The 21,711-nt window shown below is 41.0% G+C and overlaps 2 protein-coding genes across 6 annotated transcripts in view; one reads left to right on the top strand and one right to left on the bottom strand.

Annotated features, from left to right (window-relative positions):
• The window catches only part of LOC131190170 (acylamino-acid-releasing enzyme-like), a 31,650-nt gene extending 17,013 nt beyond the window's left edge, over window positions 1-14,637 (top strand). For 2 of the 4 annotated variants that reach the window (XM_058167234.1, XM_058167237.1), the window contains exons 15-22: window positions 344-494; window positions 861-950; window positions 1,359-1,439; window positions 4,122-4,210; window positions 4,853-5,043; window positions 5,362-5,464; window positions 6,237-6,343; window positions 9,735-10,378. In XM_058167234.1, coding sequence (XP_058023217.1) covers window positions 344-494; window positions 861-950; window positions 1,359-1,439; window positions 4,122-4,210; window positions 4,853-5,043; window positions 5,362-5,464; window positions 6,237-6,343; window positions 9,735-9,855 — 933 coding nt within the window. In that variant the 3' untranslated portion in view covers window positions 9,856-10,378. Of the gene's footprint in view, window positions 1-343; window positions 495-860; window positions 951-1,358; window positions 1,440-4,121; window positions 4,211-4,852; window positions 5,044-5,361; window positions 5,465-6,236; window positions 6,344-9,734; window positions 10,379-14,510 lie in introns of those variants that run through there. The other 2 variants (XM_058167236.1, XM_058167235.1) reach the window with 2 other exon arrangements.
• MST1 (macrophage stimulating 1) overlaps window positions 13,131-21,711 on the bottom strand; it is a 28,238-nt gene continuing 19,657 nt past the window's right edge. For both annotated transcript variants that reach the window (XM_058167238.1, XM_058167239.1), the window contains exons 15-18: window positions 20,399-20,545; window positions 18,300-18,406; window positions 14,642-14,781; window positions 13,131-13,917 (exon numbers count right to left, since the gene is read on the bottom strand). In XM_058167238.1, the coding sequence (XP_058023221.1) occupies window positions 13,756-13,917; window positions 14,642-14,781; window positions 18,300-18,406; window positions 20,399-20,545 (556 nt within the window). In that variant the 3' untranslated portion in view covers window positions 13,131-13,755. The remainder of the gene's footprint in view (window positions 13,918-14,641; window positions 14,782-18,299; window positions 18,407-20,398; window positions 20,546-21,711) is intronic.

Below are 21,711 nucleotides of genomic sequence, written 5' to 3'. Positions count from 1 at the left end.
TTCTCAACTTCATTAAGTCATTTTTTTTCCTACAGCCACTTTTGAAGCAGGCCTCCAATCATCACTGTGATTTCTGAAATCAGACTTAAACCAGCAAGCCACAAATACCATAAACTCTTTTCAATCATCTCGAATCAATGATATGATATCCTAATTAGGTATTATATTTGAGAGGAAAACTAACGAGCTTAGTCCTTTAGAATTTGCAATAAAAATATACATTCTGACAAATATGAAGACAAAACTAGCTCCCATCAGGCCACATATAATGCTAAGAGATTGTGTGACACTATATCATTCAAGGTAGTGCTTCTAGTAACAGCATATTATATCTGCTTTGTAGAAGGTGGGTGTGCTCCCCCCAGCAGGGAGTGAGCTGGAACTACAATGGATCAGTGTGGAGGAATCTTCTGTACTACCTGACATGGAATGGAAAATCCTCACAGTGGATCCTGCTTTGCCTGAGAAGGGCAGCCCATACAGTAAGGAAGCAGGTCCACAGAGCTTCCTCCTAGACTTACGAGTATTTCACTTGCTTTGCTAGTTGGCTGGAATAAATTGTGGGCTTTGCATTTAGTGGTCCTTGATGGAGCTAGGCTTGGTTTCTGGACATAGTAAAGAGTAACAGCTAGATTTATGGGGGTGACAATGACAGTTGTGCAGAAGAGTAATATCCTTTAGCCAAAAATAAACTTTTAACTGCTTTTGGCATAAAGATGATTCCAGACTCATTGTTCTTGAGCACTGGAAGAATCCAAATCAGAATGAAGAAGGTAAAATAAATACTGCATGCATGTAGATTCTCAGCCCCTTGTGCTGCTTAACTGAAAGGAACTGCTCTCATTTTACCTTTCTTATAGCTGACCAGTCGTTTGAAGCCATATTGCTGATTCCTCAAGGAAGCAAACAAGGAGAAAAGGCCTTTTTCCCCCTTGTGGTTTCTCCACATGGTAAGTCACATCCATTCTTCTCTTTGGCTTGAGTAAGCTATTGTATGTGCTAACAATTAGTCCTATATTTCTCGCTTCATTTCCATTTTTCCCCACCAGGATATTATCAAAGCTGGTGAGGGTGTCTTTTGAGACTCCTTGAAATTTAAAGGGGTAAAGAGCTGCATAGAGCTGCAGTTTGCTGCTTTAATGAGTTGGGCCACATTTCCAAGAAACTAAATGTAATTTGTTCATCAGGATTTCCAGCCTCTCTTTGTTCCCTTTTTCTCTTTCAACTCTAGATTTCTGTTTTCTTCCTTATGAAGAAGAGTGATGTTAGAACATTTCGGATTCTCAGATCACTTTTCTAAAATCGGAAAAAGGAGCACCGGTCCATTTCTGTATATCTGCCATTTTCTTTCTTTCCAGGTGGTCCACATTCAGTTTTTGATGCTGGCTGGCGTCCAACTATGGCAGGTCTCTGTCGGCTGGGTTTTGCTGTGCTTCTGGGTGAGTGGCCCAGGATTCCTGCATTTAATTTTCTTTGCCTTTCTAAGGTTTTCTCCAAAGAGACATTGCGTGCATTTTACTACAGGTGATCCTCAGCTAATGACCACTTGTTCAGCAACCCTTTGAAATTATGATGGTGCTGAAAGAGTGGTTCTTATAAGCAGTCCTGGGATTTCTGGCCATTACAGCAACTGGCCCAGATTTCCAACCTCACGATGTCCTGCAGTCATGAGATCACCATATGCGACCTCTGCAAGCTTCCAACAAACAGTCAATGGGGAAACCGACAGAAAGTTGGAGGTCATGGTCACATCAGGTCCTTGCTTAAAGACCCACAGTCATTTGCTTAATGACAATAACGGGGCTGCCAGAACTGCCATTGCTAAAAGTCACATGATGTCACACTTTACAACTATGTTGCTTATCAGTGCAATTTCGGTCCCGATTACCCTTGTTAAGTGAGGATTACCTGTATTTATTTTATTTTATTTTATTTATTGATTTGATTTTTATACCGCCCTTCTCCCGAAGGACTCAGGGCGGTGTACAGGCAAAATAAAACGAACAATACAAAATACAATTAAAACGGAATTTAAAAAACTTATTTAAATTAGCCTGAAAATTTAAAAAATTTACCATACACTAAAAAAACCCCATTTAAAATTAATAAAATTTAACATTTAAAATTCAATTTAAGCCAGCCCCGCGCGGATAAAAAGGTGTGTCTTCAGTTCGCAGCGGAAAGTCCGAAGGTCAGGTATTTGGCGTAAACCTAGGGGAAGCTCGTTCCAGAGTGTGGGAGCCCCCACAGAGAAGGCCCTTCCCCTGGGGGCCGCCAGCCGACATTGTTTGGCGGACGGCCCCTGAGAAGTCCCTCTCTGTGAGAGCGTACGGGTCGGTGGGAGGCATGTGGTAACAGCAGGCGGTCCCGTAAGTACCCAGGCCCTAAGCCAAATGCATTTGTCAAATGCTCCTGCGTGCTTCAGATAATTACATAAAAAGGGTAGACTTTTCTTGAGAGGAATCTTGTGATTCCTTGAGAGGATCTTTTCACTTCCTCATTCATTTTTCTATGAAATAACTTCTGCTAGTTTGAAGCAGATTACCAAAAAATGGGCAAAACTACCAGGAAGAGTAGAAATTGGACAAGAAATTACGGTATTTGCAGCACACTTCCCAGAAGAAAAGGCTGTTACAAGACAGCAGCATCAAGTGAGCTTAGATGCAAGATCTTACAACACTGTTTCACTTCCTTCCAGTGTGAGAACATATCCTCCATGAAATGCACATCCAGAATATTGCTACCACCTCACCCTTTTATTGAGATGGTATCAGCTTTCATCACACAGTTTCAGGAGTATAATATCTGCTCTTTCTTCATTGAAAACATTCCCATCGCAGTATTTGCTTCAGCATGAACAACAGAATGGATTAAATCTCTACTGAGCAAAACTCATGGCCCCGGCTTTGCTCTTGGAATGGAGTGAGCTATTATTTTCAGTGAATATTCTTCATGCATAGGTAGCTCACTTGAGATGAAACTTATTTTTTCATTAGTTATTGAATCATAGTATCCACAAAAACAGTTTAATAGCACATAGAACTTTGATTTATCAATGGACATCAAACTGTTGTTGTGACCCAGACTCGAGCAGATAGCAACAAATGCAGTCCTTAATGAAAATAAACTTTATTCAAGCAGCTGGGAATTGACCCATTCCCAGTGTCGTGAAACTCAAAAGAAAGCAAAGGCTTCTCACACAAAACAGTCTGTCATTATTTCCAACCTGGTCCAATTTAGATAATTGCCAAAGTCCTTTGCAGATAAGCATCTCGAGCAGAGAATGGAGAGCTGCCAAGGTCTTCTTGGAGAAACATCCAGAGCAGGGAATGGGACGAGCACAGCTCCAACGTTGTTTTCCGGCAAACTGAGACACCGATGCCGGTCTCCTTTTAAACCTTATGGGAGGAGCCAATTATCTCTTGGCCCTACCCCCGAGGTGACTTCTCTGCTTGAGCTGCTCCTGCCTCTTGGCAGCTCTTCTCATTCGGGCATTAGGGACAGGCTCTCCCAGTTCCTCCTCCTCCTCACTACTCTCGGCCTCTGGAGGCTCTGGAGTCCGCACCTCACTCTCCCTACTCTCAGGCCCTGGAGGCTCTGGAGTCCGCACCTCACTCTCCCTACTCTCAGGCCCTGGAGGCTCTGAAGTCCACACCCCATTTCTCGATGGCCCTGGCCTCGCCTCCGCCTCATCACTGTCCGATTCCGCCACCAGCACCGTAGGCTGCTGACGGACCACAACAACTGTGACTTACAGTCTTTGTAAGCAATGTTCGCACTACAGTTTTAGATTTAAAACTGTTTTGTTTTAACAAAAAAGAGAAGAACCTTACTGGAGTATTTGAGCTAGCTGTTTACTCCCTTAACTAAAGCCACAGTTATTTGAGCAGCAGAGTGACATCAGAACGAAGCCATGGGAGACCAATAACAGCACGGTAGCTTGTACTTCTCATGAGCAGCTTCACATTCTATACATGGGTTTTCTTTGACTATAGAATTGCTTGATTTTTGAAAAGAGCCTGATAGCCAGGTGCCTTTCTTGGAAGCTGCTCAAAGCCTTAAGAGACTTGGAAAGCACTGGAGGTTGCCCTTGACTCTTGTGCTTTATTTTGTCTAAACAGTGAATTACAGGGGTTCCTTGGGTTTTGGCCAGGACAGCATTGATTCACTGATCTCTCATGTTGGAGTACAAGATGTGGCAGACACTCAGGTCAGTCTCCTTTGTTTCTTCATTTTTCCCTCCCAAGAAGAAGAAGACTGAGTTTAGGCCGGGTGTAAGGCTAGAACAGAAGGCGACATTAATGTATAATATTTTGTCCTCTTTACAACGGAGGATAATCTGCCTTCTTTTTGGGGTTAGCAGAACAAGCTACGGTCGCAGAAAAGGTGACTGCAAGGCAGGTCTGTAATATATAATGGTCCTGTCAAAGTAGGGCTCCTCTTTTCTCCATCCCTTTTGACTTCTCTGCACAGTTGGATGAGTTGGTCCTTAGCAAATTCATCCCAGCCAATTTGATGCGGTGCTCAGGTCATGGGTATTGGAAGAGCAAACTCAGTATTTTGAGTAGCAGAGCATTACTGGCATAGCCTCATGCAGATGTTCCTGTTGTCTGTCAGCATCCCTGTGAAGAAAAAAAAAATCTTTCTCTTGCATAAACAACAGAGATTTGCTGAGCTTCATAGGAAGAATTATTAAGGATCTCATATCTATATCACGGGCATGACAAGCCACAAGCTCAGTTTTATGAACTGCGTTGCACTCTACTGCCCAAGAAACTGCTTTCTGCGCCAGGCCTAGTTGTGCAACAGCCTCTGAGATACTTGCTTAATTTGCTTAATGTTCCTCTTACAGCTGGCAGTAGAAGTGGCACTGCAGATGGCATGTTTGGACCCAGACAGAATTGCCTTGTTGGGAGGCTCTCATGGTGGCTTTATCTGTTGCCATTTGATTGGTCGGTTTCCAGAGATGTACAAAGCCTGTGCAGTCAGAAATTCCGTCACCAACATGGCCACTCTACTGGGGACCTCTGACATTCCCGATTGGTAAGAAGCATAAGCCTCCCCAAGCCTCCTGCATGGTCCAGCCCAAGAGATTTGGCCTCCCATCCATTACAAACCCGGTTCACGGACACACGTTTTGTCAATTTCATCTGTGCATGTCTCCAGTTACATAACTTCTCATCCTAATTCAGCTCCCATATAGGTCTGCCTGAGCCTCCCTATTCAGGCGCCACACATCCTCCTTTTTCTTTTCTGAGCCTTTCACAAATGGCATTTCTCCAATTGTCCAGCAATCAGGTTTTTTGGCACCTCAGTACAAGCAGAGTTCAAAGGGCTAAATATTATGTACCCTTTCCCCAGGCGATACGCTTCTCTGGGTCTGCCATACTCCTACGAGCGGATTCCTACAGAAAAGGATCTGGCTGCCATGCTGCTCTCCTCCCCCATTATTCATGCTACAAAGGTAAGAACCAATAAGTGGAGCTGCTCTTGTACTGCAGAACCTGTACCTCCAGCAAACATCTTGTGTGTGTGTGTGTGTGTTTTTTTCCCTCTCTGTTTCACATCTAAAGCCCTGTAATTAGATAAAAAAAGATCAGCTCACAGTTCAGCATAAGTAGTCCCCAGATTTAGAATTTAGAACTGTGCTGCATTTCCAAGCAGAGTCCAGATGGGCCATTTGTAGGGAATGTTTTAACGAAGACTCATGTTGATAACCTAAATGTCCCCTTCCAATTTTTTTTTCATTTCATTGATTGATTCTGTGCCATTAAGTCAGCATCAACAATTAGCAACCGTATATTTTTATATCGCATGGCTATAGTCAGAATGTTTGTAAGCTGCCCTGAGAGGACAGATAGTAGCTTATTCATTCCAATAAATGCACGTTTCCTGACAACTCAGCAGAAAAGAAAGAGCAAAGCGACTGTGCATGTCTGTAAGTTTATGCGCCTGTCAGTGCTGATGTGTGTGTGCCATCTCATTCAACTAGAAGGCTGTTGTGAACCAGCCTTGTGAATAACAGAAGACAAATTGCATTATTAGCTTAATTTGAATAATTCACATAGATGCATTCTGCCATTTGAGGTGCAACATATACCAGTACTTGTTTTATTATATTTTTCTTGAAAACAAATATGAATAAACTTGCTTGACTCAATATTACAAGCTATGTGAGGTTTTTTTAGCTGGTTACCCCTTGGTTCCTCCTTCTTGGTTCCTTTCCTCTCCTACAGGTTCGAGCACCTCTGCTGCTGTGTGTTGGGGCAAAAGATCGCCGAGTGTCTCCTTACCAAGCTTTGGAATATTACCGTGTGTTGAAAGCTAGAGGAATCCCTGTGCGGTGAGTTCCCATTTAATATATTGAGTCAAAGCAAGAGTATGTCTTATTGACTTTTTTGTTTAGACACATTCCCATGGCCAGATACTGTGGATCCTGCCTTAATTGTACTGCAGGGGATTTGCCAGCAGAATGGAGGAACAAAACTGAATTTGAATACAGGTAGTCCTCGCTTACCAACAGTAATTGGGACAAAGAAACAAGCTACTGCTCTTGGCCAAATAGGACGTCCAAATTAGAGGAAGCAGAAGGCTAGCCTGTACATAGGACTTGTGAAATCTGTAATAAACAATTGGTATCTAATACTAATACAGATGATCTCAGTAAATACATTATGTAATCCTTTATCCTAAGTGGAAGAGATGCACCAGTTTTGAATCAATTGCAATTTCCAGATATGTTTCAAGTATTGCTCCATGCAAAATTGTGATGCAGAAATCAAGACAAGATCTGATTTAGACAAGAATAAGAATTGTAAATCAAATCTGGCCATAGGTGTGCAAATATGCTTTTCACCACAGCTACGCTCTGTAATTTCAGTGACAACATAGGATTAAGAAGCATCTTAAGATTTCATGTTTTTACTTTTAGTACAGTTCTATATAAAAGAGACACAGTGGCTAAGATGATGAGCTTGTCGATCAAAAAGTCGGCAGTTCAGCGGTTCAAATCCCTGGTGCTCCTTAACTGGGTGAGCTCCTGTTACTTGTCCCAGCTTCTGCCCACCTAGCAGTTTGAAAGCACATAAAAAATGTGAGTAGAAAAATAGGGACCACCTTTGGTGGGAAGGTAACAGTGTTCCGTGCACCTTTGGCGTTTAGTCATGTCACGGAGACATCTTTGGAGAGCGCTAGCTCTTCAGCTTTGAAATGGAGATGAGCACCGCCACCTAGAGTCAGGAATGACTAGCACATATGTGCGAGGGGAACCTTTTCCTTTACCTATGTAAAATAAACCAAAATTTAATACTGTATCTAGTTTCTTCTTTCCAACAGCACTCCTCTCTTGTTTTCATTTAATTAGAATGTTTATCATTCACCCAGCCCTTTCTGGAACTTTGACATTGTTTAAGGACATCTTAGTGCTTCTTGGTGTTGGATGGTAAGCATCTTAGAGGCATCAGTATGCCCTGGAAGCATTGGATGGCATTCCACTTCAAGATTCCAGATGATGGGAGACAAATTTGAATTCTGTGGGAATTACAAATGAATGGGGAAGAGGTCAACAGCATTCCTCCAGCATTAGCTTTTGACTTAATACTTGAGGCCCAGTTCCAGACTCTGTAGAAGAATATCATGATCAATGGGATTGAATAACACTGAGAAACCCAGGAAAAATGTTAAGGCTGGGGTTCCATCAGGTTTACAGCACAAATTATTTAGTAAGTCACTCAATACTGTATCTTGTCTGAAGGCATGATTGAAAAGGGTCCTGCTAATCAGCAACATTTCCATGCATATAGATGCATATAATCAGCATTATCTAGATGCGTATTGTATAGGTGCATAAGGCCCACCATTTTCTCAGTCACTTTCCTCGGTGATATAACGTTTGAGTTACATTGCACAGATCAATAATTGTATGAGTCAAGGCAAAGGTTTCTTCAATTGAAATAATAGACACAGGGGAACATATCCCATTTAGGTGGTGCCATTGATTGCCTTGGACCCTTGATTAGGGGTCCAATTCTTTCCTGGATAATTTAATCAGCCCCGAACAACATTGATTTAACAAACTGCTAATAACCTTTATCTCTCAATTCTCCGTCTATATCCCCAAATTTACAAGCGAGGAGGAAGAATGCAGAGTAGGAGGCAGCATCAGAGATTATATTGTAAACTGACCCAACTGAATGCAAGTAGAGCCAATGGAGTTTATACACAAAGAACACAAATGACAAGTTGCTCCAATCTGCTGCTACAGGCTTTTCTCTCTTTTTTAAGAAAGCAAGAATAGCAGGAAAACTATATGCCTACGTGTCCAACTTCCTTGTGTGTATTACTTATTGGAAAATTTTATTACAGTTGATTATACTGAGAAATCATACACAGGGATTCTTCAGTATTTTTAAAAAATAGATTGGTTTGTGATTTGAATTATTCAAATCACAAACCAAATCACGTAGATGGAGTAACAGGGGATGCTGAAAAGACAATCCCTTGTAAACAGGCCGGGAACCACTTTGGCAGTGACAGATGACAAAGAAGTTGACAGTAAGTAACACACACAAGGAAGTTGTGTCCTACTCTGCATTCTTCCTCCTCGCTTGTAAATTTGAGGATATGGACGGAGAATTGAGAGATATTGATTCCATCGCTGACTGTTGGTGGCGAATCATTGGCCTCAATGGAGAGGGTGCACAATCTCGGCGTTCTCCTGGATGTACGGCTGTCTTTAGAAGATCATATCACAGCTGTCACCAGGGGAGCTTTTCATCAGGTTCGCCTGATACGCCAGTTGTGTCCCTTCCTAGACCGGGATTCCCTTTGCATAGTCACTCATGCCCTCGTCACTTCCCGCCTGGACTACTGTAACGCTCTCTACATGGGGCTCCCCTTGAAGAGCACCCGGAGGCTCCAGCTGGTCCAGAATGCAGCTGTGCAGGTAACAGAGGGAGCGACTTGAAGCTCCCATATAACACCTCTCCTGCGCAAGCTGCACTGGCTCCCAGTGGTCTTCCAGGTGCAATTCAAAGTATTGGTTACCACCTTTAAAGCGCTCCATGGCATAGGACCGGGTTATTTACGGGATCGCCTGCTGCCACCAATAGCCTCCCAACGACCTGTGCGTTCCCATAGGGAGGGCCTCCTCACGGTACCGTCAGTCAAACAGTGTCGACTGGCGATGCCCAGGGGGAGGACCTTCTCCGTGGGGGCTCCTGCCCTCTGGAATGAGCTGCCTCCGGGAATTCATCAACTCCCCGACCTCCGGACCTTTCGCTGCAAGCTGAAAACTTTCTTGTTTTATCGTGCAGGGCTGGCCTAATGTATTTTAAAGTTTGGTTTTAATATGGTTTCATTACTCTTTTATTCTTCGGCCTAATTGAATTTAGATTTTAAATTATTTCTTAATTTTTGTAATCTTATTTTTATTTGGCTTTAAACTGCCCTGAGTCCTTCGGGAGAAGGGCGGGATATAAATAAATAAACAAATAAACAAATAAACAAATAAACAAATAAATAAAATAGCATCTTTAAAAAATAAATTACGTGTTTATTTTAAAATGAGTGTACTGTCAGAATTGTATTGTCTTTACTGTCAGTCAAAGCAAAGAATTTCCCACAGCAATTCAGGAATATTTTTAAAACATGCCAAAGGAACGGTAATGAAAAACTACCTTGTAACAACATACTTCTAAGAAAGAACTTTTGCAAAATACTGTTCCTTTTTACAGACTGATGTGGTATCCAGAGGAGAATCATGCCTTAAGTGGAGTAGTAGCTGATGCAGATGTCTTTATGAACTATGCCCAGTGGATCACACATCACCTTTCCAGAAAGTCAATTGCCAGCTAAATATGAAGACATTTAAGTTGCTGAGAAGCCAACTGTATATCCAGTTGTACTGCAGTAATCTTCACAATGTGTCAGGAGTTTCTTTTTCCCCACCTCAACGTGCAATCAGATTTTGAGCATCTGAAGATTCTTCTCTGCCGATAATCCCTTCAGAATGTTTTTGAGGAATTCTGCTAATAATGTTACAAATATCTACTCAAATCCTAATTCTGATTGAAAAATTGGTGTCTGATAACTGGCCTTTTAAAAACAAAAAAGCTCTGCTATTAGATTGCTAAATGATATAATCATTCAAGCCAACTTGTTTATTTGAATAGATGGATATGCTGACATAATCCAAAGGAAATTCTCCAGTAAGGCTTCTCATTTGCAACTGAATACTTTTTAGTGAGTTAATTTTATATGTGAGCAGGTCTCAGCATTAATGATATTTTGATGATTAAGGAATGGTTAATGATATCCACTCAGAATCGCCTGAACCATGAGTGATAATAAATTTAATAAACAAACATCAAAGACTGTTTTTATTCTTTCCCAGTTCTCTGATTAAATATTTGTTGCTTTTAGAAATTTCTGATGGAAAATTCCCACCATTTTCCTCTACCAATAAATGTGGATATACTGCAAATTACAAATATTTGTGTTTACCATAGATATTAATGATAAACTCATTCACCAGCGATGGACTCTTATGAAGCTGTAATACCATCTCACACACACAAGATGAATCAGGAGGGTCTTGGTGGGGTTGAGGAAAATAGAGGAAAGTTCTGAAGAAGTCAGCAAAGTCTAAGCGTGATCTATGACGCTGCCATGCTTGAATCTTGAACATAAGCCACAGTATATATAATTATAGACTACCTTCCAACCTTTAAATAACATCTGCATTTACAGTAAATGTAAGAGGAAAAGACAGCATCAAAATTAGGAGGGATCTTGAGCATTCCCAGGAGCAGCAGCTTAATTTACATTGGAAAATGTTCTTTCTTCTTAGTCCTTTGGAAACAGACTTTCCTGACCTTTGGTAGGATATAAGGGTACTCATCTAGTATAGAAATAGAATAACAGTGTTGGAAGGGACCTTGGAGGTCTTCTAGTCCAATCCCCTGCCTAGGCAGGAAACCCTACACCACTTCAGACTTAAAAACTTCCAGTGTTTTCACAACTTCACAACTTCTGGAGGCAAGTTGTTCCACTGATTAATTGTTCTGTCAGAAAATTTCTCCTTAGTTCTAAGTTGCTTCTCTCCTTGATTAGTTTCCATCCATTGCTTCTTGTCCTGCCCTTGGGTGCTTTGGAGAATAGCTTGACTCCCTCTTCTTTGTGGCAGCCACTGAGATATCAGAACATTGCTATCAAAGTATCTCAAAGTAGGGCAAGAATTTCCTTCTTTGAAACTGAGATGCCAATAGAGAGTAGGATTGTGGTTTTGGTTTTGGTTTTGTTGTTTGCTTTTTGAAGCAAAAAAAATATATGAGTTAACATGCTCATGTCTGCTCATGATCTATAAGTCAGTAAATTCTTGAAACTGCAACTTTTCCTGGAGTTACACAAGATCCAGGCACATATGATTTAATGGTGATGATGGCAAATGCAGCATCAGTCCTCCACACATTCCAAGTCACCTCTCTGCCCTTTGGATATAGATCGATCCACAATTCTAAATACTGTACTGTGAGAAATACTGTGAGGCAAATGTTTAATTTAGTTAGGAGGCAATTTAGTTGCTATGACTCGTTTCTGTTCCTAATATCTGGTACTGGGAGGAAATACAATAAGACTACAGTAGTGGTTAAGGCATTTTTAACCACAGCATGGTTTTTAGAGATATATACATTAAATACTTTCATCAATATATAACCATAGTTAAATATATATATATTTGAGAACTGGATTTCAGATACCTATTTTTAGTGTGTCTGGGAGGGGAAACCATGTAGTTTAGGATTGTCTGTTTGTTTATTTATTTATTTATTTAATCACATTTTTATACCGCCCTATCTCCCAAGGGACTCAGGGCGGTTTACAGCCTATTAAAACACAAATACACAAATATAAATACAAGATAAAACATTAATTAAAAAACTTATTAAATAAGGCCGAATTTAAAATTTATAAAACAAAATAATAAAACCCCATTAAAAACTAAATTACAATTAAAATCCTAGCCCAGTCCTGCGCAAATAAATAGATGTGTCTTAAGCTCGCGGCGAAAGGTTCGAAGGTCGGGAAGTTGACGGAGTCCCGGAGGAAGTTCATTCCAGAGGGTGGGAGCCCCCACAGAGAAGGCCCTTCCCCTGGGTGTCGCCAGTCGGCACTGTATTTGGGATAATTTTAATTTGTTGAATTGAAAATGATGTTCAGATACAAAATTCAGTACCGTGCCATGAAAGGAAACTGAAACTAAAGATATGCTGAGTTCACCTCAATATATTCACCAATTGGTAACCAATATTCGAATAAGATCAGACACCCTTTCACTCAAAACCCTGCTGCTGGTTTTTTTCAAAGACCTCTTTTTTAAAGAGGAGGGCTGGAAAACCTTTTAGAGTTTGGTGTGCTACATCATGTCCAAAATCCTTGGTGATCTGCTACAAATCATCCTAAATCTTATTTCCAAATCCAGGATTTCTTTAATGATAAGAATAATATTACAGTAAAAATAACAGGAGTAATAATTCTTATATCAAAATTTAGGTCTTTGTAAAAATGGCTTTATAAAATTCGGTATGCAGTTGCTACAAACAATATAACTGTGATTTCATAAGAGATAAAATGCAGCACAATCATATGTATATGTTACTGGAGAAATAGTATTTCAGAGAATAACATAGAAATATTATATTGTTACGATAAAAAAAACCTGTCAGGTTTTCCTCGACTACGGAAATGTCATTTCAGATGTAAAAAAAACTTGAACCACATATAGGTTAACAGACCTATAATGCACCAATACATTAAATCATTAACATTTAAAAAAACCAAATGTCTGGACTGCAAAAAATAGATATGGTACAATGTTTCGTATGCTGGTTCAGAGGCTGATTACATTCATCTGCCTTTGACAATAGTTCCCATGAACCCTGGAGATGGCTATGATTTGTAATCTTTTGACATCTGGAGCACACCAGATCACAAGTGATAACAAAAAGAGAAGGAATTTTCAGAAAACCACACTGAAGGTCTCCAGAATCTATTTATCAGAAATAATCCCAGGACTTGAAAATGGTACATGTGTTCTAAGGGCAGTAATATTTTTTTAAACCTGTGGAATATTCAGCCTCAATTGAACTTTTAATACTGATAACAGAAAAAAGAAATTGCAGACAATGTCCATGTTAAATATAATGCCAAGAACTGCTCCAATGAGGAGGCTATGGTTAAAGCCTTACGTATTGAAACTTCTGCCCATGAATATATTTACTGAAAGAACTGATACTCATGGATAACAACTAACCAGTCCTATCAAAAGGATATGGGTGATGTAATAATGCAACACATTAGCTTATGCTTAGTTAAAGCATATTGGCTTAGTCATATGTTCAGTGACTTTGGTATTTTATTAGTTCATACTTCTTAGAGGAAGCTTCCATTGTTCTCATAAAATTTGATAATGTTTGAAGCTATGATGGTCACTATCATCAATATTTCTTCAGCTAAGTGTCTAGCAAAAGATACAGTATAATAAGCAATTCATTGCTGCAGATCCTCTTAGCCACTTAGATAAACTCCACAAAATGGAGCAAAAAACTTGTCACCCATGTCAGCTTTGGGAAGTATTTTTTCTGTAAAATCAGGAACCTTTTTGGCAATGCTTTTCACCTGACATGAGAATGACTGCTCCACGCTAATTCTGAAAATGGAGAGACGGGCAGGAATTTATGATAAATATACAACAGCTCAGCTCAACCTCATCACTTTGTTGATCCAGTCAACATACATAGAGATTCGGATGAAGGTGGCAGGCACGTCTTTGCGAGCACATATCCGCAATGGGGTGATCACACCTTGTAGCACCCAGCACTCTTTAGTCAAGCAGGCCAAAGGACCTCCAAAGTCACCCTGCAGAAAAAAGACCAAAACAAGCTCTAGCTTAAGGAGCACAGCAACACTTGACAAAAGTACATGGGTTGATTTTCTACCTCGGACATTTGCTCAAATGGCTTCCCTGACCTATTTGCCTTGAAATCATTTAACTGCAGCTTTAATTTTCAGTTTCTATCTTGGGGAACTATTTCCCACTGTTCATATTTTAAAACAAAAACAAAAAAAACAAGAGATTGGCAGGCAACTTTTCAGGGGATGTCATAAGGGCCCAAGCCCATCTCCATTTTTTTAGATCAGTCTCACAAAATTGCCTAGTCTTGAGATGTTTACAGGAATATTGTAAGACTGTGAGGTTAGGTGATTTAGGACAGGGGTCTCCAACCTTGGCAACTTTAAGCCCGGAGGACTTCAACTCCCAGAATTCTGGGAGTTGAAGTCCTCCGGGCTTAAAGTTGCCAAGGTTGGAGACCCCTGATTTAGGAGATTAGCCATTTTTCAGAACGAAAGGTATTCAAATTATGAGCATCTTAGGCTGGGGTTATGGAAGGTACTGTGTTTCTGGCCTTTTTGTAAGGCTTGTCCCTTTTCTTTACTATTCAACTTTCCAGATGTTGGCCTCTCATTTGTATATTTACTGCTCTCAAGCAGTCACTTGATGGAGTTTCCTGTCATCCACCTTGATCTCAATGCAAGCCAAGCAATGCAGTTCCATTCAAAATCACCTCCCTGCCTTGCTCACCTCACAGGCTCCGACGCCAACCTTCAGTGGTGACGTACATAGCTCATTCTCCTTCAGACGGCCTCGAAGTGCCACACTGCAGTTTTGATTGTTCATGACTGGCAGCCTGGCCACATTGAGGACATTTTCATTCCCAGTTCCTGTGTACGAAGAAGAACCGGAGCATTAGATAATATGTTATACAACTTTCTGAGGGTGAGACCTTCTTTATGGTTGGAATGGGACAACTCATATTATTTTTGGGCAGTTTAGTATTTTATGTGCTCTCACACCTGTAAAAAGTTTGAGCTTTTATAACAGAATCAATATGTATATGCTATTTTTTTTATTCCTATATCTACTTGCTGTATTAAAAATATTTGTGCTGCAGATTATTATAATATTGTGTATTTCTCATCTTACGTAACAGATTTCCCGAAGAACCATATTATTGGGCAGGCACATACAAACATGAATGAATAATCAAGGCAGTGTTATTATGCACATCATGCAAATCATCCCAACTGTATGATAGCCTTTCAAAATGCTAAATATCAAAATAGTTAATAGTCAGGATACGCCAATGTCCCTTTAAAAATCTGCATTATTTAAATAAAAATTTTAAAAAACAATGCCGGTAAGTAGTTATTAAACTCTGTAGTGCCATGAATCACTCAAATTTCAAATAGGGCAAATTGATAATATTCAAACAAGATTTTTTTCATTACCTTAATAATATGAGTTCAGGAATGTGTTCTAAATAAAGTTTCACTGAAATGTGTGAATTATACACTAGTTAAGAAAATCTTCCACGTAGGGAAGATTTTGGAAGGATATCTGGTTAATAAAATATTGGAAATTTTGGTCTTGGTTACTTTTCTGAGAGATTCTTGATATGGAAGATATTCCTATTTATGTCTTCACTTTTCTGATAACTTCATATCCTTCTGAAATTTGCATAACGGTAGTAGAGAATTTAGAGAGGGCTTTTGTGGCTTCCTTAATAGAATTAACATTATTTATTCATATTGTATAAGAAGATGCCTTTTGGTTTAAAGAAGTAGACAGATTTCATAACTGATCAAACACTATTCCAATTAAGAGGTATCAGCTACTATCCTAAACCCATTGGTCACATTTCTGCTTAGAATTGGGTCAGTGGAGTAAATTTTGTACTCAGAACTTTACTAAACTAAATAAGCAATTCCTAAAAAGGGATTGATAGAAGCTCAGTTTTTCAATTTGTACTCTGTCCGGATAAGCTGACTATCTAGACATGTGATGGTGAACCTATGGCATGTGTGCCCCAGGTGGCACGCAGCACCCTCTCTGTGGGCATGCGAGCCGTCGCCCCAGTTCAGCTCCACTGCTCGTGTGTATGCCTCCCACTGGCCAGCTGGTTGTGAGGTCTCTGCCGTGCATGCGTGGGGTGGGGCGCATGTGGGGTTGGGGTGCATGTGGGGGACACACGTGCATTGCATTTGGGGGGTTCAGGCCCGCGCTTTGGGCACTCGGTCTGGAAAAGGTTAGCCATCACTCATCTAGACAATGTAGAATACAATCCTGCCAGGGCTGTGACTTTGCTTACACATGCAAACTTCAATTTCTACCCGTCATGCTCCAGGCTTTCTCTCCCACTGGACAAGGAATAAAAATGTGAGGGGAATATTACCTAGCCAGTTCCTGAAAACTAATGGTTAAATTGTCACACATTTTACATCCAAGGAAAAAATCCCACATTTTTACTTCCTTGCCCCAACAAGATAGAATTCTTGAATAAGAATTCAAGAATGAGATCTCCTGAGAGACGACTTCCGGTGTCCATGGGCAACGGGTCGTCTGGAGGCTTCTCTTGCCCCCAGCGCCCGAATCCGGCCGCCGCCGAGGCCCCCAGGGGCCAGGTGTTCCGAAAAGGACACCTGCCGCACGGACGGCTCGCCAGGGGTCTCCCAGCCGACATACAGGACTGGGGGGACCGATGCTGGCGCGTCCTAGGCTCGGCGGGGTTCGGAGGCCACGGGCCACGGCCATTACTTTGGTCGTCGCCTGGGCCGCTGTGCCCGGTGACACCGGGGCTTTGGATTTATAACTGCAGCAGCCTGGTGGTGAACAGGGAACGGAGAAGAATTGAGGAATGGAGAAGGGAAGGGGATATCGGTAAATGCGAGTGGAGTGCTCCGGAGTGCGGGGGGGTTTTTCTCCCCTGCGGCTGGAAGGAGCACGAGTCATTTTGGAGAGAGGAGAACTTAAAATAAGAAGATTACTGGTTTTGTGGAGCTCTGGAGAGAAGAGGTGATGGAGAAATTTAGGAGGGAGGGTTTGAGGCCCCTCCTCTGGGGAACAGTGGTGGCGTCCAGCTTCCGCCTTCACTATGAGAATCTTGATGACATCACTTCCCTTCGACTTCCTGGTTGACTAACTGTACTCTGGACTCGTTGCTCCTGTGAGTGCCCCCTGGTGGATCCGGAGGAAATTACAAGGGTACTGTGCTTGCCTGAGGATTTTGAATTTTTTTTCCAAATGGCAAAAGGTCAGAGACCAACTGCTGGAGAGATGGAGAGAATTCTGGAAAAGTTATCCAATATGGACAAGAAACTGGATGATTTGCAAAGAGGTCAAATGGAAATAAGAGTAGAAATTGTGACTATCCAAAAGGATTTAAAGGATACTCAACAAGTCTCAGCAGAAAACAAGCAGAAAGTGGAAGGTCTGGAGGGTGAGATCACGGGCAGTGCAGAAAAGAGAGGAGACGACAGGCAATGCTGTGCTTGGACTACAGATGGATAAAATGTCTTATTTCCTTAGGTTTCAAAATTTGGAAGAAGTGGACCAAGAAGATTTGAGAGATGTTGTGACTAAATTGTTGGGAGAATTTCTTGGGAGAGGTGTTGATTTCATGAATTGGGATGTGGATCGAGTTTATAGAGTTAATTCACAATATGCACGCACGCATGCAGTTCCCAGAGAGGTTCATGTCAAATTTGTGAGAAGAGAGACGAGAGATGAAATTCTTAGAAAACATAGGAGTGGGGCACTGACTTTCAGGGGCAGGAGATAGCCATTCTGAGGCAGATTCCCAGACAGGTACGTGAAATGAGAAAGAAATATTACTTTTGTCAAGCAAATTGTACCAGAAGGAGTGGGCTTCAGATGGCTGATGCCAGAGGGATTGATGATTTTCCGGGAGGGCATTAGGAAAAAAATTAGTACAATTGCGGAGGCTACGGCCTACGTGGAGGAACACAAAGCCCTCCTGGAATCAGATGACCCAGGAATTGAAGAAGGGGAGGTTATAGACCATGGGGCGGTGGCGGCTGCCGCTGTTGTGGCCCTGGAGTTGGGTTAGGCTGAACCCAGAGTTCTGAGATCCAAAACTAGGAAGTGATAAAGATATTTGGTATTGTGTTGGTTTTCCTTATTCTCTTTTGTATGATATTCTGTTTATTCTTGACCCTTCTTTATTGCGTATGTAAGATTTGTAAACTTAGCTACTTCGTGTCACCTGCTTGCCATATGGCTGTTGTATGTGTTAAAAAATTTGAGTAAAATTCTTATCTAGGATAAGAAAAATGAAAATTTGCCATACCTGATATGTATTTGTATATACCTTTTTTGACCAATAAAAACTTTTTGAACAAAGAATGAGATCTCCTGAAACAATCCTTTTTCTTGACTGTACCTCCAGTGCTACCCCATCCTGCAATCTCACACTCTGTGTTCTCGGGCACCATGAAACGCTCGGGTGGAAGGCAGATCAATGCCACACGTTGATTCAGAAGTGCAGGCCTGTGGTGAGAAAGAGCAGGCATAAAGCAACTAATTCACATCTTTGTCCTGTACCCAGAAGCCACTTCAAAGTGCAGATCACATTCCAAGCACACCCAAGTTTGGCTGGAGGTCTGCTGATGCTGGCATCACACCCATGACTGATCTTTCTGCCAGGAACGGTGATAGCTGCTGCATGAGACTTTCAGCAAAAACATAAGAAGGAGGGAGCTATTTTCAAGGAGTCTTCACAAGCTTTGGGACTGTGTGAATCTACCTTGAGCAAGCCTTTTAAGTTTTTATTCTATTAAATTCCTTCTTGTAAACCAAATTCATGGAAGCTTGTTTTTTTGTAAAAGCTACTTACTGACTACAGGTTCTTTAGCAGCTTCAGTCACCAAAGCAACTTTCAGCAGAGGAAGAAAAATTCACCACACAGGGAAATATCTTTAGCATTGTAACACCTTTTCCTGAAAGCTATAAACATCCTGTCTTCTCATCCCAGGACAATTTCCGCTTGCACCTAATCACTGCCTAAACCTGCCCTGGCCACCTCTTTCTCCACTGCGCCCTCATCATTTTGCCTTCATCTCATCCTCAGCTTAAGAGTAAGGCACATTTAACTCAGCCTAGCCTTTATTATTATAACCACCACCCTTATTTTAGTACCATCCAAAGGAAGTAGGTAAATAGTATTAGGCTTTGTAACCTGAAGGGAAGTCAGATGGCGGAACTTGGAACAAAGGCAACAAGTCCAGATAGAGATGGGTAATGGGAAAGCAAATGTTAGACCAATACAGCTTTCCATCAGTTCAAAGAAGGGCTGGGAACGCTGTAACATAATGTGGATAAATGCCTACTGATGAATGTTAAGTCAGCATCATTGCCAATAAGGATGTGGTTTTCCTGCCCGGCTTCATGTTTTTGCTCTGTTTTGCTATGCCACCCATAGCACAGCACTGGAATGTACTTTCTAAAGATGCAATTATGTATTTGTTCATAAATATTTTTAAGATATGAGATCAGCCTTGGATAGGATACAGGTTTCCTAAAGCAGGAATATATCTAACAATTAAGAATGGAAACGAGAAAAAATTGCATTTCAACTTAATTCCCTGTTTCTGACAAGGGATGTCTTTAATGGTAAAAAACCACGGCTAGGTTTCTTCTAGATGAGACGTGAAGAGATCAGCTTACCTGATTGAGAATCACTGAATCTAGTAATTCTAATTTAATTTTCTTGGAACTGACTAGGGAAAAGAAACCTAAAACATTACCTGCAAAGTCCAAGGAAGGAAGCTGCTTGTCAGTAAAAAAAGAAACATCTTCAAATAGTAAGATTGCTGCCAAATTTAGTCTTGGCCCTGGATAACCCAATCTACCTACTAGACATTCCTATCCTACAGAGCTGTGGTAGTACAGTGATTAGAATGCAGTACTGGAGGCTACTTCTGTTGACTGCCAGCTGCAAGCAGTTCGAATCTCACCAGGCTCAAGGTTGACTCATCCTTCCAAGGTGGGTAAAATGAGGACCCAGATTGCTGGGGCAATATGCTGACTCTGTAAACTGCTTAGAGAAGGCTGTAAAGCACTGTGAAGCGGTATAGAAGTCTAAGTGCTATTGATATTGCTATCACTTCTCTGAATTGTTTCTGTTTGTGAGCTTTTTTGCAGCATACCACCGTCTGCACCAGCTCCTTCCCCACAAGCCATACAGCTCAGGATGGAGGGTGGAACACACTGACAGATTGGGGGTCTTTGTTGTCCAAGTCTAGTACATCCATTACTGTATACTAACTGTGTGAAATGTTCCTTTCCTTTGCCTTGTTTCATAGTCCATTCTGATTCTCCACCTCAGTGAGATTTCTTTACAACAAAGTATGTATCTTGCAGATCTCAAAATACAACCGTGCAGAAGGCTCTATTGAGGAAGCCTTGACCTCCACCTATTAGTATGTAAACTAAGTTGCTTTCATGCTATATGGGATACAGAATATCTGAAAGGTCACTTACCTCTCCAGTTTCAGCATCACCACAAGTGACTCAGTGGGACCACAGACAATCTTAATTATAGGAATGGCCTGTTTGTTTGGATCATTAGGACCAGGATTCTTAAAGAGTGTTCCAAGCAAGACATAGTAACCAGTTAAGTCAGCATCACTGCCAAGAAGAATTAATAATTGTTACAAGATCACTGAAGCCTTTCCCTCAACAGCAGCTTCTCAAGCAGGAAAAGTTAATAGGATATTAATCATTTCCATCTCTCATTATACTTTTCTGCTGCTATAAAGTAAAACTCCTTTGAATTCTGCTGATTACAGTCACATTTATATAGCAAAAATACAGAAGTGATTTGTCACTGTCTTCTTCCAAGTATTTTTTGGCTTTCCAATCTAGTCCATCACTCTGGAATTTCCTGATAGTTTCCCATCAAAATATTAACAAAGTCTAAACTGCTTGGCATTTCCTGAGTTCAGCCATGGTCAACTAGCTGCTGCCCCTGTTTTTATTGGCTGCCCCTACCTAAATGTTGATCACTAATGATCACTACCTTGACAAATGTATCTTTTCTTTTATGTACACTGAAAGCATATGCACCAAGACAAATTCCTTGTGTGTCCAATCACACTTGGCCAATAAAATTCAATTCTATTCTATTCTAAGTCTATGCATCCTTCGGACCTCACCAAAGTGCCAGATACTATCTCTCTGCAAACAGAGCAAAGCAGATACCATTGTTTCAGATTTCTGCATAAGCCTGAGAAAAGAGGCTGCTGTTTTTAGGAGATGACTCATCTAAGTGATTTTTAAAGCAGCGCCCTCTCTTTTCAGATGTGAGAACCTGGGAAATAACATACTCTCTTCCACAAACAGGACAAATGCGCTGCACTTGTTTCCATAATCATTTTTGAAGCAGGCATAAATCGCTCTATTCATTGATGCTATAACTCCTATAACAGAATCTGAGTATTCTTGGGCTTGGATTGGTGAGACTTGAATTCCAATCCATACTCAGTCATGACATCAGAGGATAATGAGCATATGAATACCATAGGCTCTTTAGAGAAGACAAGGAAGAGATATCACGGACATACATTGTCCAAAAATATGCATTTTAAGCAATTATGCATAATTGGCTTGCTTAGCCTGATTCAATGACTCCTTCCCCCAGTGTGCTTTGATTTTAAGTATACTAAGTATATCTCCTAAATGCAGGATTTATGTCACTCACACCTAGAATGAATCATAGAATGTACCCATAGCTTGTTTTAGATGATCGATTTATTTATAGATATGTTCTCAGACTGTTCTCTGGCTGTTAGCAA

The sequence above is a fragment of the Ahaetulla prasina genome, chromosome 2 (genome assembly GCF_028640845.1).
Source record: "Ahaetulla prasina isolate Xishuangbanna chromosome 2, ASM2864084v1, whole genome shotgun sequence".
NCBI classification, from domain to species: domain Eukaryota; kingdom Metazoa; phylum Chordata; class Lepidosauria; order Squamata; family Colubridae; genus Ahaetulla; species Ahaetulla prasina.
The sequence above is the reverse complement of the archived record's forward strand: the minus strand, read 5'-3'. Positions and strand labels throughout refer to the sequence as shown.